Here is a 15,818-nt window from a genome sequence, read left to right as displayed (position 1 = left end):
AGCAAATAATGGATTAGCAAACATTTGCCAGATGCAACCTACAACAGTTATTGCATTATTCATATCATTATTTCTGCGGAAGGTTCACAATTTTTGCGTTCTCATGCTCACAAGTTGGCACGAGTTGGCAACGTTGCTCAAGCTGACAATCTTAAGGCACATTGCTGTCACTCAAGGCTATGTTGAGCCATTGCCGAGATACGGGTCAATGATGGAAACTAGTTGAAAGATACCAGATGGTAATAAAATAGTCACTTAAGACAATATTTAGATACAACCTCTAAGAGCTGCAGCAAAACTCGGTAATTTATTATTGTCCTGAAGATGTTAAGCATTTTCTAACACAGAACACCATCACATGATTTTGTTTGGAAGTTGCAACAGAAAATCATAAAATTACCCAAAGGAATATCATGAGGAAATCCAAGAGTCCTTCTTCCCAACTATACGTACTTCCGAGGCAGACAAAAAGTGGAAATATCTGGACAAATCATGCATCTCATTCAGCTACAAACAATACAAAACATTCTATTTCTGGAACGCATTCCATTTCTGAACATCCGTGTTTAACCTCTGATGTCGCTTCAACTAGTGTTTGAGCATTGGGTCTACTGAAGCAAAAGCAGGGAAACTGCGTTTCATGTTCAGAGACTATTCTTTCGGTTTCGTCTGGTTTGGTTTATTTAATTATTGCAAAGCACTCGAGGGTATCTTCCTAAAGGAAGGGATGCTTTCGTAGAGGACGTTCTAAGAGAAACTGGCTCGTATACACGTTATACACGAAAAAAACTACGGAAACACACAAACAGCCAGTACGTTCGCCGGGTTTCGCATCTCGGACCAAACTACAAGTGTTCAGTGACTTTACCGATGGACCACTTGTGGGCCCCTGAATAGACTTGTTTAAATAAATAGCAAAGGCAATCTTGTTTAAGTGAATAATACAAGTTAAACTAATCTGCATTACAGTGTGCGTTCTTGCAGCAGGAACAGAGATAAAGAGCTACATTTTAGGTTATGACGAGACAAGTAAAGCATCATTGTTTTTTGCTAGGCGCATTCTGTCAACGCATTCAGTACCATAAATTTGAATCGGCGGACGTTAGTTGCAGCAAAACATTTTCTTATTAGAAACTTTTGTACGCAGCAATACTTTTCAAAATGAGCAGCATCAGCTGTGAGAATGAACTGATGTTATTAATTAAGCTAACCACAATTTGTCTGAGGCTGCTTATGATACAAAATCCGTCTTAATTACTGTAATTCTTTTATTTATGATGCTGAAACTAAGCCTCCTGGAAGTAAACTGAGAAGCACTAGTTAATGAGACAGATGAGGAAGACGGAAGATTAAGTAAAGAGAGAAAATCGTTCACTTAACGCCGAGAGGGAAACGCGCAGTCCAGAATATAACGCTTTTAAATTATTGTAACCAGTTTATCAAACAACAGAAAGTAATTAATAGTTTCGTTCCTTTAAATAGTTTTAATAGTGTTTCTCAAATTGTTTCAAAGTTGAAAATTAGCAATTAGTGTTTCATTTTTTTTAAACACATTTCTTACATTTTATTAATTTGATGGCCTTTCTAACTGTTAGCAAGTGCTTCACTCGCTTAACTATTGTCCCAATTTTGTTGTAATCAATAAAATACATTTATAAAGCTAACCGTTAAGTATCTGGGCATGCTTTGTTTAATTTTTAATATGTTTCTAATAATTAAGACACAATAACACGCCGAACAAATACTAATTCAGAAGTCAAACAACAAAAATCAGCGTTAATTTACAAAATTTTCACAGGACTAGTTTCGATGGTTTTACCGAACCATCATCTTCAGCTGCAAAACCGCAAAAAATTTTTGCGGTTTTGCAGCTGAAGATGATGGTTCGGTAAAACCATCGAAACTAGTCCTGTGAAAATTTTGTAAATTAACGCTGATTTTTGTTGTTTGACTTCTGAATTAGTATTTGTTCCGCGTGTTATTGTGTCTTAATTATAGAAGCCCCAAACAGGCTTACATTTTGCTTTCTTTTTTGCACGTGGTGTGGCCGCCATTTTGTGATTGTAGGAGTTTCGGTGAGTACATTTTTGCAATTTTCAAGTTATGTTTATGTTTTGTACATTTGCATATTAATTCAGAAGTCAAACAACAAAAATCAGCGTTAATTTACAAAATTTTACAAAATGTTTCTAATGCCAAATAAAATGTATTTCTAATGCCCTGTATTAAGTACCTCGGTACATATGCTTTCTTTAATGTTTAATAAAGGATAAAAAAGTTGAAACAATTGCGTGTCAGCTATAGTTTTCTGTCCAATTTTGATAACACCTTTTCGATACCACGTGTCTTCCGAATGCGATTGAAAATCACGTTTTGGAGCTTCTGAGAATCAAAAATAACATTTTTCGTGCCTCTCGTTTTTCTTTCTGAAGCATAACTAGCGATATTCAACCGTAAAGACGAAAAAAAAGAACGTACGTATTCTTTCTTCACATGAACTTGTTTTAACTTAAAATTCTTAGAAAAAAGATTCCGCGAAATTCTTCCATCTCCACTTTTTCTCAAGTTCGAAAATTCTTTTTTGTTTACCTTCCTAGATTTCTCTATCATGATTTGAAATATTTTTTCAAGTATTTTCAATTTTTTTCCTTCCATTTCGCAGTCATTTATTTCAGACTAGGTTTAAAATCAGGCACCGTATTTCACACTTGAAAGAGATTCGAAACCTTCGACTAAGAATACGGGAAAAATAAAACTTTAATGTAATATTAAAAGTTATGAATAAGACAATGTTAAAACTTAGGTCTTCTTTTAAAGAAAAACGTATTTAAGTGCACAGTTTTTAAATATGTGTATTAAAAATATGCAAATCAAATTTAGTAAGTAAAATCTTAAAAGAAGTTTGATAAATGACGTTTTCTTAAAAGGAATAAGATTATTTTAAGAATCATTAAAGATAAACATTACAAATGGAATGTAAAATTCTCTCCAAAAAATTAAGAGTGTAGCATTTGATGCCGGCTCTATATAACATTGGTGATCCATGTCTACTAAAATTGCAACAATCCTGTTGGACAAGAGTAAACCCTAATCTTTCACTAGTTTTAAAATAAAAGATTTAATTGATTTTTCATGTTAAGATTCCAAAGATTTGAATGACTATATGAAAAAAGATTCCAGTTTCCGGTTCTCAAATCTTTTAAATGGTTTGCAGGGTTCGAAGATATGAAGCTATATAGATATGAAGCTAGAACAATGCGCCTTTCAAAGAGAAATTCCTAAAAACTAAATGCTGAGGATAGTTTTGAACGATTAAATATTTGAAAACACACACACATTCAAAAATCTGTGGCCAATAAAAATGGAAGTAAGACTCCAAAATACGATATTTTAGGATAAGTTTCAGAAAATAAAATTATAAGTGAATATTTGATGAAAACATGGTTTCATTCAAATTCATTTGTTTCTGATTAGAATCAAGTAATTATTTAAAGTTCTATTTCATGCATCATCATCCTTTTCATCAATAATCCTAGTTATACGTATATTACAGGAATGGATCTTTTAAATTTTTAAATGAAGCAGGAATTTTGTGCATTTCATATATTAAGTTAACGTTTTGTATGGGGTATTTGCTTCTGGCGATCACAGATGGCGTCAGTGTATCCCTCGTAGCACAAAATTAGCGCCAATCTCAAGCAGAATCCTTTACTTATGATTTTCTTTGTTTTGTTACAAACTTATAACTTTGTTCTTTCATAAAGAAAAGACTTGGATGCGTTTCGTGGGAAATTCTATACCCTCATCTTTCCTATCAAAGAAGAAATAATTCAACTTGTGCTTACCATCGAAACATGTTGCGATTTCAAGGAATTCGTTGGCATCAGAGCGGATCAGGGAGTCCGGAGGGGCAGATCGTCTAGTGTGGTGCGACAGGGAGCATGTCCCATATCTTGGATCGAAGCTGACCGACCGGCAGACAAATTCTTTGTTTTCATTGCAATGTTTGCGGCATTCGTCCACGTTACTGGCGGACGTCACTCTCTCGGCTAGCAGAAGTTTGACTTTTTTTATTAATTTTGTATTACAGAATCCCCGAGGTTCTGAAAAAAATGAAACTATAATTTAATTAAAATTAAAATGTAATAAATAAAATAGATCTTTGGTGTTTAAAATTAAAACTGAACGCTTATATGGTGTATATATGCATAATTGATGTTCTAAATGTAACAAAAAATGTAAAAATTCAATAATTCAAAAATAAACAATAGCAAGATGCGATGTTTTACACAAATGCGCAGAAGCACCTCAATTTTGTTTCCTTAAGAAAGATTTTGTTGGTAGAGCAGTCACATTTTTTACAGACGGGTAGTGCTCCATACAGAACAGCAGCATAGTTTGCAACGCAGGCGGGATTACAATTGTTCGGTGTGTCAGCCGTCATAGATAAGAATGACCATCAGAGCGGACCGACACTCTGCACAACACAAAAGTGATTTCAACTGTAATTTTTTCACATAATGTGATTCACTCCTTTTACCATAGTCAATAACGTCAGCTAAGCTCTGGAAACACGTGACTTCAAGTACTGCTTTGAAGAGACTGGTCACGTGATTTACTGATCGCTCCGATTTGTTTCTCGGAGTGAAAATAAAGAACATGGGTTGCTGCGGATGAACACAAAAGTATTAGACAAAAAACACAAAAGTATTACATTATAATTAATTGTGACTGATACAACGATCTTGAGATGGAAAGAACTTAATTTAAACAAGCGCAAAAGGGAGAAGCTAAGAACACTCTGAGATCACTGAAGGAAATTCCAAGCAAATGTATTTTTCAGTCCCTACAGACCTTCCTTTCCCCCCTGGCTTGTTCCATTTTCTTGGCAGCGCGCCAAACCCAGTCTCTCTCGCTTGGACAAGCAGTAAGCCCATAACCAAATGTCACGTAGTGTAAGGTCTGTTAGATCCTGGTCGTCATTTGTGTGGGAAAGAGCGACTGATGATAGGATCTTTATGAAATGTCAGTCGCATCAGATGCTGGAAAAAGCCTGTGTGGAGGACTACCACATTATATCAATACTCCGTACACTCTGGAGCATTTGCCGCTCTTGCAGGGAGATACTATCTCTTAAAAGAGCAAGACGTTTGCCAGGCAGGCTTCATTGTTTTCCATCCCTTGATTTTGTAAAGATTCTACATCTTGTGGATGGACTTTCACACAGTCCCACACAAAATACCACCTCTCCGGAATATCATTTCTCGGGGGGAAAATTTAACTATCATGACAATAAAACATTCCCATATTTCTTTGCGCATCATGCTCTATCTACAGTTTCTAAATTACTGAATTCTCCCTTTTTCTATTACTTTCGGATTCCTCGGTATGTATATATTAGCTGCGTATCCATATCTACAACCACCTAATTATGTTTGATAAGAAGTGATGCTGTAATTAATTATTAATGTTACAATAAGCATTTTGGACATTTACATGCATTCCCACGATGCAAAATCTGAAGACTGCAAAAAATAAACTTCGAAGAGATTTTCTTTGTGGGGTATAATAATAGACGATCTTTATTTTTACTCACCTGAGATACAGTTGTTTTCAAAATAGTCGACGACAAATCTCGAATTAGTTAGGAACACCCCTTTTTCCGTGGACGAAAATCGATTGTAAGGGCTGAGACGACACTCGCTGAGTTGGTAGTTGAATTCTGCAGATAAGCAGACGAATTCGGTATGATGGAGGCAGGCCAGCTGACATTCGTCTTTCGAATTGGCTTCAACGAGTACTTTCTCGTGTTCGATTCCCACCAATTCTTTATTCTTGCTGCGTTCGAAGGCCCATTCGCGAGTGCACTGAGTTCCTGGATAAAATAAATCCATTTAACTAAATAATTAAACTAGAAGAAATAAACTTAGAAATTCTTTGTTAGGTGACGTATAAACAACTATCCCATAGCATAGATCGATGTGCATGCTGGAAATACTTTTTTATTCGTTAAATTAATTAAGCATTCAGGTTAAAAATATCATTAGCACAGGATTTACAAATACCGTTACTTTAGGTTACTGTTTTTTCATAAAAATAAGCGGGTCCCCTGAAGAATTTTATGAATTATGACTTGTATGATAGTATTCTAAATAAATATTTTACAGAAATGCCTGTCTAGCAGTTCATAAAACGGTAGCAGAAATTCGAAAAAAGTTATGCAAAATTCCCTGAAATCTAATGTGAATGAGAAAATAATGTCTTTACCTTAAATATTCTGTAAAAATATTTTGAAATTCTTAAAAAATATTTTGCTCGAATGCTACCCGATAATGAGTAAGAATATTTAAAAACCTTTCAAACATAATCAGTTACAAATTAAACACTGTTGTGGAATTGAAAAATTGCTTGCTTAAATTATCTGTCTTTTAGTTAATTAAAATAATGCGGAGCCCCTCAAATATTTCGAATGAGAAAATGTTGTGGAAATGCAAAGAATTTTAAACAAAAAATGCTGCTGATCCCTAAAACGTTCCGCAAAACATTGCGAAATCCTTTAAAAGACTGTATACTAATGTTGTCCCCTGTAATAAAATAATGTAGATTAAAGTAATCAATGACAAATATCAATACATTGCGGAACCTTTATGTTCCGGGATTCCACTGAACTCAGTTTGAATTTATCATTCTGAAATATGTTGTTCTATATATACATATATATTTACCACGTTTACTATTAAGTCACCCAACGACTATATAAATATCCAAACGACAGCATCTTTCAATGGAATGTTGCAAATGGACACAAATTCTGCTATCGTCTCCGAAAATTCATTAAAAGGTAAGAGGGGTGGTTCTCCCTTCCCTTTCTGGATCTTTTATCCTGACGAGATCTTTGATATCTTTTGTTCGAACATATCTACTTCCCTTAAATTCGGAAGCAGTCTAAGAATGTGTTTCGATAAGACCGCAAAATCGTCCGTTCTAAAGGACGCCCCGGTTATTTTAATGAGAAAGAAAATAGAACGCACAGGAAAGCAGTCGGAGAAGGCTAAAGAGAAAGACGGGAGTAGTAATTAAATTTTATTATTCGCTTTTATCGTCTGGAGTAAGAAAAGGTTGTGAATATCTTTTGTGTTTCTTGGGGAAGTGTTCCATCGATCGTTCGATGAATAAAATGCTTTATATTATATAATGTTAATTATGGCACAGAATGTAAAAATGAAATGTCCGCAATAAAAACTTTTTAATTTATGAGTTTCTGAAATGCTGAAATTGTAGTCTTTTCTGAAAAAACTTGCTAACATTTTATATGCTTCAGTCATAATTCAGTTTTGTTTAACTGATGCATATCGCACTATAGCATATTTCGAAGTATAATCAGTAAATACGTTATGCTAAACAATAATTAATTCATCGCAGAGACACATAAAAGATTAAAGCAGGTGCATTTATGCTGAAATTAGCAAAATCAGAGATTGAAATTATTTAAATTTCACTTATCATGTTATGAAATACTGATGTTATTTACACTAGGTATAGATTTATGCGCAAGTTTACTTTCAATCTCAAGAGACAAACAGAAAACTTTTAGTTCAAGCTATTCATAGAACTAGCGTTACGATTTAATACTTATAATAAGTTTAATAAAATTTCGCAAAGACTAGAATTAGAAGGAAATTTTCCTGCATTCAAGAAAGTTCGCAGACTCGCTTATTACTAGATTTAAGCTTTTCACTTGTTTTCTTGCACATATTACAGCTCCACAATACAGGTAATTGATTTTATATTTTTCGATATACATTATGTTTGCAGAAACAAAAATTTTTATTTTGTGTATTGTCTTTATGGCTTATTTGGCTGTGACTGTAATTTTTGATTGAAATAGACTAAACAATCGATATTTCTTTTATATGGTATTCATACGATTTTTAATTGCAATTTACAAAATTATTTTGCTCATGCAATAAGACATATTCATGTTATTTTTTAATTTTATTTAAATTATTCCATTTTACGTACTTTTAACTATTTGTGTAATCCACAGACTAATTAAGGCAGCTTTTATTACATGAAGGCGTAATTTGTCTATCGATTTAATACTTTATTGCTTTTAGTATATTATCTTTATAAAGGTTTATAGATATTTTAAATATGCTTATTTTACTAAGATCTATTTTTGATCGCTTGTATATAAAAAGCTCTAAGCATGTTCTAGTACTAAAGAAAGGATGTTATTTCTAAATTTGAAGTGCTGGAACTCTAAATGCCACCAGAAATGAGAGGGAAAAAAAAAAAAAAAAAAAAAGTAATAAATAATGAAAAATTAAATAAAATATAAAGGGATGAAAATATTAATAAATTAAGTTAATAATATTTAAGTAAATAATGAATTAAAATATAAAAATGAAATAAAAAGGAGAAATTTAATAATAAATTCACATAAAGCCAAAACCATTAAGTGAAATAATTAAAGAAATGGAAGGTAAATAAGTTCATAATAATAAGACATACAGAGAATAAAATGTAGGTTTCTTTTCCTCTCTTCCCCCCCCTTCCTTCCAAATGGCCGGACACACTTCACTTCTCACGCATTTGTCCAGAATAGCCGAACCGGTAAGTCATATAGCCATCTCATCGCCATAAACGTTGTACAAGGTCACCCCTAGATCTAATATGATATTACGCTCGAGAGAAGGCGTAAAAACACGTAACTAACTGATCCTTGTATGGGATTCAAATTCTCACCTTGCTTTTCAAACTAATAATCATCCGCTAACCAATATGCAGTCCAGTTCTTTTTATAAATATACTTTTTTGATAAAACGAAACAAATATTTTCATTCGGAGACACCCAAAAATGTACTCATGACTATAGTTATGGTTAGTGGGCAGAGAAATACTTTTCTTCGCACTGAGATATATGTGCATTTTCATAATTGGCTTCTAGTTCATTTAAACACATTCTGACCGAATGAATATAGCTCATAAAATTTCTTTTAGATTTCCCAATTTTGCAAGAAGCATTGTCTTTCCCACTTGCTAATGTTTTCCCACGCATTTTGTTCTTCCTATGGAAATTCAATCGTTTATTCTGTTTCTAGTTTACTAATACCTAAATAAAATGCTGTACTGATATTTTCTTTTAACGGTATTTTCGTTAATATTGTATTTCAGGTATATGACGGAGTTTGTCAGATTTGAAGCTCCAGTGCGTTCTGGCTATAGTTATGATTTCGCTCAAAAAACGTTAAAAAGCCCCCGGACACTGGCATAATTCAAGTCAGGATCTCAACGAAATTTTTCGTGTCTTAAAATAGATATTAAGATCACAATGAACTTTTTAAATCCAATAGCTTACAATCACGCCAAACGAACACCTTTTTTTTTTAACAACAGAAACTGTTAACTAGTTTTTCTGCATTATATAGTTTGAGTATGCCTCGTATTTTTACCTTTATATTTACTGCACATGCCTGTTAAAGTTTATCATTTCAAAATAATCTTCTTAGAACACGATCTGAATCGAAATATCGGCTGAATTAAGTACTTTAAAAGTTCCTCTGTTTCATTTACATCAAATTTCTAACAAAAAAAGCTGCTTTACTTAATGTTGCAGATTTTACACATTATCATGTGAAATTTTCAAAGAATCACAGAAATAAGAATAAACACCTATAAAATAAGCCAACTTTAATTTCACAACTTTTAACAATACAAAACAACTTTAAACTATAGTATAAACTTTGAATCAGTCCCCAAAACGTAATATAAATTGCACTAAATTCAGTGATCAACGAACACTCATTTTTTCCTGCTTTAATGCTATGCGAAGGCAGGATACAAGATGCTAAAGCGGGTCAACTATCTCACGTTGCGGGAGAAAAAGAGAGAGAGATTTCTTTCCTTTGCCCTCGTGAAAAATGTTGTGTTATTAATGACGCTAGCATTAAACAGTATACATAGGCAAAATTAGAAAAGACTTTGAATTCCTGATTCTAAATAAAATCGATGGCACAATGCAAAATTGTAAATTTAAAGCAATTGATAAGGATATTTACTACACGAATGAGTTAAAAAATAATTCTTCTTCTACAATTTCAAATTTATAGACATGAATCGCATCTAAGAACAGGCACCTGCTTCAGTGGTATCAAAATAACCATGTATAAGATGCGACTTCACTACAGTGAATAGAAAGCCCTCTGTGCCAGACCTGGGGAATAAAGGGGGTAACTGAAATTTCTGACGCATGTCTTATGCTAGAAAACGTCTGATGAAAATTTAATTATGTGATGGTGCATTGTCGTGTAGTAAAAACTAGTTATTTGATCGAGTTTCTTCAAGCTTAACGCGCTGAATTCTCTTCAGAAGTTTGACTCTTACGCCCTTTTAAAATGTGATGTTCCCTTCTATCAATCGGAAACAAATTCCTTAAGAAGGATTTTTTTCCGATCAAAAATGTCACCAATAAGGTCTTTATTCACTATTTCCGAAATCGAAATTACTGTGACGTAACATAAAGCAGGAGCATAAGCAAAGCACCAGGTTTCAACTGCAGTCACATTTTAGTGGAAAAACTCAGGATTAACTCCTATTTTAAACAAACCTTTACTGCTCTTCTTTTTACAATCTATCGAATCCAGTATAGGAGACGTTCATGGAATTAAAACCATGAAATTAATTAAATAGAAGATAGTTAATTATTGAAATAGAAAACTTCGCCTGTAAGTAGGCAGTAGTCTAGAAAAAAGTACTTTGAGATATCATAGAGATAAATGCTTCTGTTATCCTTTCGCCAATCATAGGTTAGTTCCTTGTAAATGAGACGGCTACGTGGAGATTTTGTGGTTTCTCTTTATGTGTATAAGACAGTTTCCTTCAGAATGTCCTCCACAATCATATCCCTCTGACGGCAGTTAAACCTCGCTTGCTTTGGTGCAAACAATTAATTATTCAAATAAATAGTATTAGTAAGCTTTAAATAAATATCAAATATTTTCCTAAGCATATTCATTCACATTTTGCTGATCCAAAAGTTGGAAAAAAGAAACCATAATATTTATTTTGCTGCTCTTTTTCAAAAATTAATTCACCACTGAAATAGATAGTTTAAGCATTCTTTTTCGCATCTGCGTGGTTTTCTTAAAACTAGCGTACGTAAAACACCATACGTTTTATAGTTGGGTTTTCCAATTCGTAAACGTTTCATAAAATTAACGCTTAAAAATACCATAATATTATATTTTCAAAACTTTACACATTTACTTAGCTATTATATCCATCTGGACGTTGTAACATTTACTATACCTTTCCTTCTGATTCAAAGAATTTAAACGGAAAAGAAGAAAAAAACTTACGGATAAAATACAAAATAAAAGAAGTAGAAAGACAAAAATATATCCGTTCTGGAGAATCAAAAAATAAAGATTGACAGAGCCGAGCTTCCAGAAAGAAGCTGAGTCACCAAATTCCAAGGCTTGTCCTAACCATTTATGTTCAGCCTAAAAAAACTAATGATTCTTTAATGCTTATTTTCGCTTGCTCGGCGAATTTTCTTCCGAACGTTAAGCTTCTCAATATTTTAGGTTTTCGTGATTCTTTAGACGATGCCTGCAGAACGAAAAGTGACGGGCTTCCTTGTCTTTGGGAAAAATGGAACTTGTGGAAAAGAGTTTTTTTTATGGAAGGAATGCTTTAGCTTAAAAATTCACTGGTTCTCTTTTGGATTATGAAATGCTTATTAGTTGTGTTGTGCGTTAAAAATAAAACCTAAAAACAATAAAAAATCATATAATATCTACATATATTTCTATCTGTCCATCTATCCAAATATGGTTTTCGAAATTATATATATTTATAATCAACTAATAATTTCTTGTTTATGATATTATCTCCTAGAAGATAAAGAGTAAAATAATTGTTATTGAATCTATTAAAAATTTTAGTTAATACTTATTTATGTATATATATATATACTAACTCACGAGAAGTTCGTTACATCAGCACAGCATTCATCATAGAATTGTGTATCAGACTATCTGAGAGATGCTGCCGTTCCCTGGGCATGAGATCTTTCACTTAGCTTTCAAATAACAACGCTGCATTAGTTTGTAGTGTACAAAAGCAACAACAGTACTGCATTGTTATTCTGATCACTTAAAAATAATCTCTGTTTTTAATGTACAATCAGAAACAGTAAGATTATAAACCCTTATAATCTTACTGTTTCTGCATTACAACATTACAACCTCATTAAGCAACTGCATAGGTTGGCAGATTACAAGTTATTGGTAGTTGTTGAGTAAGGTAACAGCTTTAAAATCTTTAACAGTTTTGCAGAAAAAAAGCTAAGAGGACTAAAACGTTGTATACTATTAATTATGTTTGTAGTCTTGCGAAAGAAAATCTTGAAAATTTCCCCAAAATTATAGCAAGGAATCGCAATGCTGCGGTAAGAAATCGTGAGATTTCAAAATAATATATGAGTGTTTCAGTAATTTAATCTCGGATGTTTTAATAACATAAATAATTTTTCTTAAATTTATTTTGATAATAAAACATTTTTAACAAACTCTCTCGAAGGTTTTGAATTTTCATTTTGTTATGTTACGTTACGTTGCCGTGCATTTAGTATTATGTATGTTTTCTATGTTGCCAAATATTGTCATTGCTCAGAATGTATCTTTCAAGCGGCCTCGTAAATATCCAGTTTCGGAACTCATTCTAATCTAAATCATACAAGATTAATTTTTCTCTCAAATTATAACTATAATCGCTTAGCCGACGGTTTGAATTAAAGGCATAAAACCATTATGTAATAATAAATCTCTATTTTATTTATACTCAGCTCTGATTAAATGAGGACAGGTTAACCATAAGCAGTCTAGAACAAATTAATGGAAATTATGGAGGAAAAATTATGGAAGAATGATGGAAAAATTATTATCTTGATTTATAAATGTAAAACAAAGCTGTTCACGTAAAGTACAAGAAAGGAAAAAAAATGCGCAGAACAACTGCAGTGACAGCAGATGGTGTTTTTATCCAAAACAGTTCGTATTGGTTTTGATTAGGACATTTGCATATGGTAAAGCCACGCGGATATCCTCTCAAGATGAGTAATGCCGTTGTTGAGAACTTTCTGAAAGACACTGGGGAGTATTCGCATTACATATGGAGAAAATTAACTACGCGCCAACCCGTTCTGGAATCGACCTCAAACCAGGTCAACTACCAGTATTCAGCAATCTTAACCACTTGTGAAATTCGCAACAGCAAGTAGTTTAATAGTGTGTAATCCAAAATATGCAGGCATTGTACAATAAAACAAGAAGTTCTAATTTATAGGTTTACTCAAGTTTTAACTCAATGGCATAGTTCAATTTCTCTTGTAAATATATTTTTAATGCTATTCATAACTTAGCTTTTTTCCTTCTAATGACTTTTATTCTTCCGTTATTCACTTTTTTTCATATTGCTCTGATTTACGTAACATACTGTACTTATTCTTTAAAGTGAATGGATAGAAAATAGAAGAAAATTGCTAATAGTATTCTTCTGTTAAATATAATACGAGCTCTTTACCTTTTTCTGCTTGATTACCTGTCCCCGTATTAACCACGATTTTCAGTTAATCGTGGACGTCGTCTCTTATATATCGGGAATTGACTATAATTGATGCTTTTTACAAATATTTCACCTATTAGATACCTATCCAACATTCTACATGAATAATTAAAGCATTACTGCAATTTATGAAAGAATTATAGGTATATATTAGACACTTCCTAGCAGAATCGTTTGACCTTTTTTACATTTATTTCTGTTAAAGTATTTCTCCATACACTGAAGTTATTTATTTTATAGCATAGGTTCAGTAACGTCAAACACTAGTAACCCGTATAATCGAACAAACATGTGAAACTAGCTTAAAAGTTTGCATTAATTTATTAAGACAAATCAAAACGAGGGCTATCTGCTTATTTACGTTTCATATCAAGAAAATCATGAAAACATCTACGTAGCCAGCCCATGCATTGGATTTTGAAATTGTATCGAACTGCGAGCATTCAGCAGACTCAACCACTCGCCCATTTTGGTGGGCTCTGAATTAATACCTCTAAGAAAAATTGGGTTTAACAGGTATAATAGAAATATAAAGCATTCTCATAGCCATTTTTAATTAGTAAGAACTTAAGAAAACTTGTGCCTACTTTCATTATTTTAAATAGTTCTTAACATTTTTCCCGTTAACAGTTAACATGATGATATTTCTTTAAAAACGCAGTGAAGCTAATGATGGTTAATTAACCATCTGATTTGACAGAATTTCCGTAAATTATCAGGATAACGATGAATTAGTAACTGTAAAACAGCATGACAATGATGTGTCTCTGTGAAATATCAAACCAGTGATGATTAATCCATCATTGACGTGATACTTCACAGAATAATGAATATTATTACTCTTATTACTGTTTATTAACTTGAATTAAATGGGAAGAAGGAAGGGACATTTCCTTCCTAAAACGTTGTAGATACTCTGATTACTAGCCCCCCCCCGAAAAAAAAGACCTACAAACATTCTGCAGGAAAAAAAAGGTAACATAGAACAATGGTAATATAGGACAATTACCTACCTGGAAGACAAATTTTCTCGTAATAATTGAAATTTCCATTCTGCTGCAATTTAGGGTCTAATGATAGCCCGATGCTTTCGGAATTATATTGACAAGCCCCCTTCTTGTAGTCCACTCCCACTGAACGACACCTCCTATCGTCTTTACATCGCTGCAGACATTCGCTAGGAGTCAGGTCGGTAGTCACAGTATACGGTGCAAGATTCAGGACAACCCCCGACATCATCTCGAAGTGAAGATCACTCGAGTCACATGCTGCAAGAGATAAAAAGATATTTGATCTTAGAAACCATTTAAATCATTTAGTTTGATGACTTCACTCAATTCTTCCCTCCTTCGCATAACACCATCATTAATCAACATTACAAAGTAGTCAGATTTCAATTTAAAGTATATGGAAGAGAAATTCTCACTTATTTTTTAACTTTAAGAACTCATTGCGTTCGTGCCTTTGCAATAATCTGGAAGTTTCAAAAGTAGTGTACGTATTTCTTAATAATTTTGGTGTTAGAAATACCTTGAGGGACGTTTTTCCAAAATTGTTGGCTCATTTTCCTCTTTATATTACATTTTGTAATGTAATGTAAAGGAATATACATGTTGTTAAATGGAACCATTCAGCAAAGCACAATAGCCTTGCTATAGTATCCAAGTAGTCTTACAAGTGAAAAGCCAGTTTTCATAACGTTGCAATTCGGTCGAGAATAAAATCTTTTGAAATCTAATCAGACTATAATTGCTTTACAAACAGAGAAATTTAAAAGCAATGAATACATTTCTTAGGAATTTAAACCTATATTTTTAACATTTTTATTTGATACAATTTAAAATCTATTTAATTTGTATTGTTGTAGAGACATTAGGTTATTTCGAACCAAGAGACATGAAAAATAAGCAATGCCCTCGAACTACGAAACTCTCGAATACGCGCCGAGTGTGCTGACCACTACACCACGAAGACATGCTAAGAAGGCGGGAGAAATACTTTATATATATATGTATATTTTTTTTTTTTTTACAAATGGCGGGCACTTTACTATAACGGCATTGGCCACTACTAAGGCCAGAAGTGGTAGCCATTTTATTGTGGAGGCACCTAATAGGCACTGTATATCGTTACCAACTGATAGTTTTTAAGAACATTGCAAACTTTAATTACTAAGAGATGACACTGAA

The 15,818-nt window shown here is 32.9% G+C and overlaps 1 protein-coding gene across 2 annotated transcripts in view; it reads right to left on the bottom strand.

Moving 5' to 3' along the window:
• LOC118181224 (uncharacterized) overlaps window positions 1-15,818 on the bottom strand; it is a 162,363-nt gene that overhangs the window by 94,006 nt on the left and 52,539 nt on the right. The window contains exons 6-8 of one of the 2 annotated variants that reach the window (XM_035350310.2): window positions 14,643-14,897; window positions 5,597-5,875; window positions 3,846-4,103 (exon numbers count right to left, since the gene is read on the bottom strand). In XM_035350310.2, coding sequence (XP_035206201.1) covers window positions 3,846-4,103; window positions 5,597-5,875; window positions 14,643-14,897 — 792 coding nt within the window. The remainder of the gene's footprint in view (window positions 1-3,845; window positions 4,104-5,596; window positions 5,876-14,642; window positions 14,898-15,818) is intronic. The other variant, XM_035350311.2, reaches the window with a different exon arrangement.

The sequence above is a fragment of the Stegodyphus dumicola genome, chromosome 4, assembly GCF_044657685.1.
Source record: "Stegodyphus dumicola isolate Sdum_Otavi_A_Nest chromosome 4, ASM4465768v1".
Taxonomy (NCBI): Eukaryota; Metazoa; Arthropoda; class Arachnida; order Araneae; family Eresidae; genus Stegodyphus; species Stegodyphus dumicola.
This window is presented reverse-complemented; position numbering and strand designations above follow the sequence as displayed.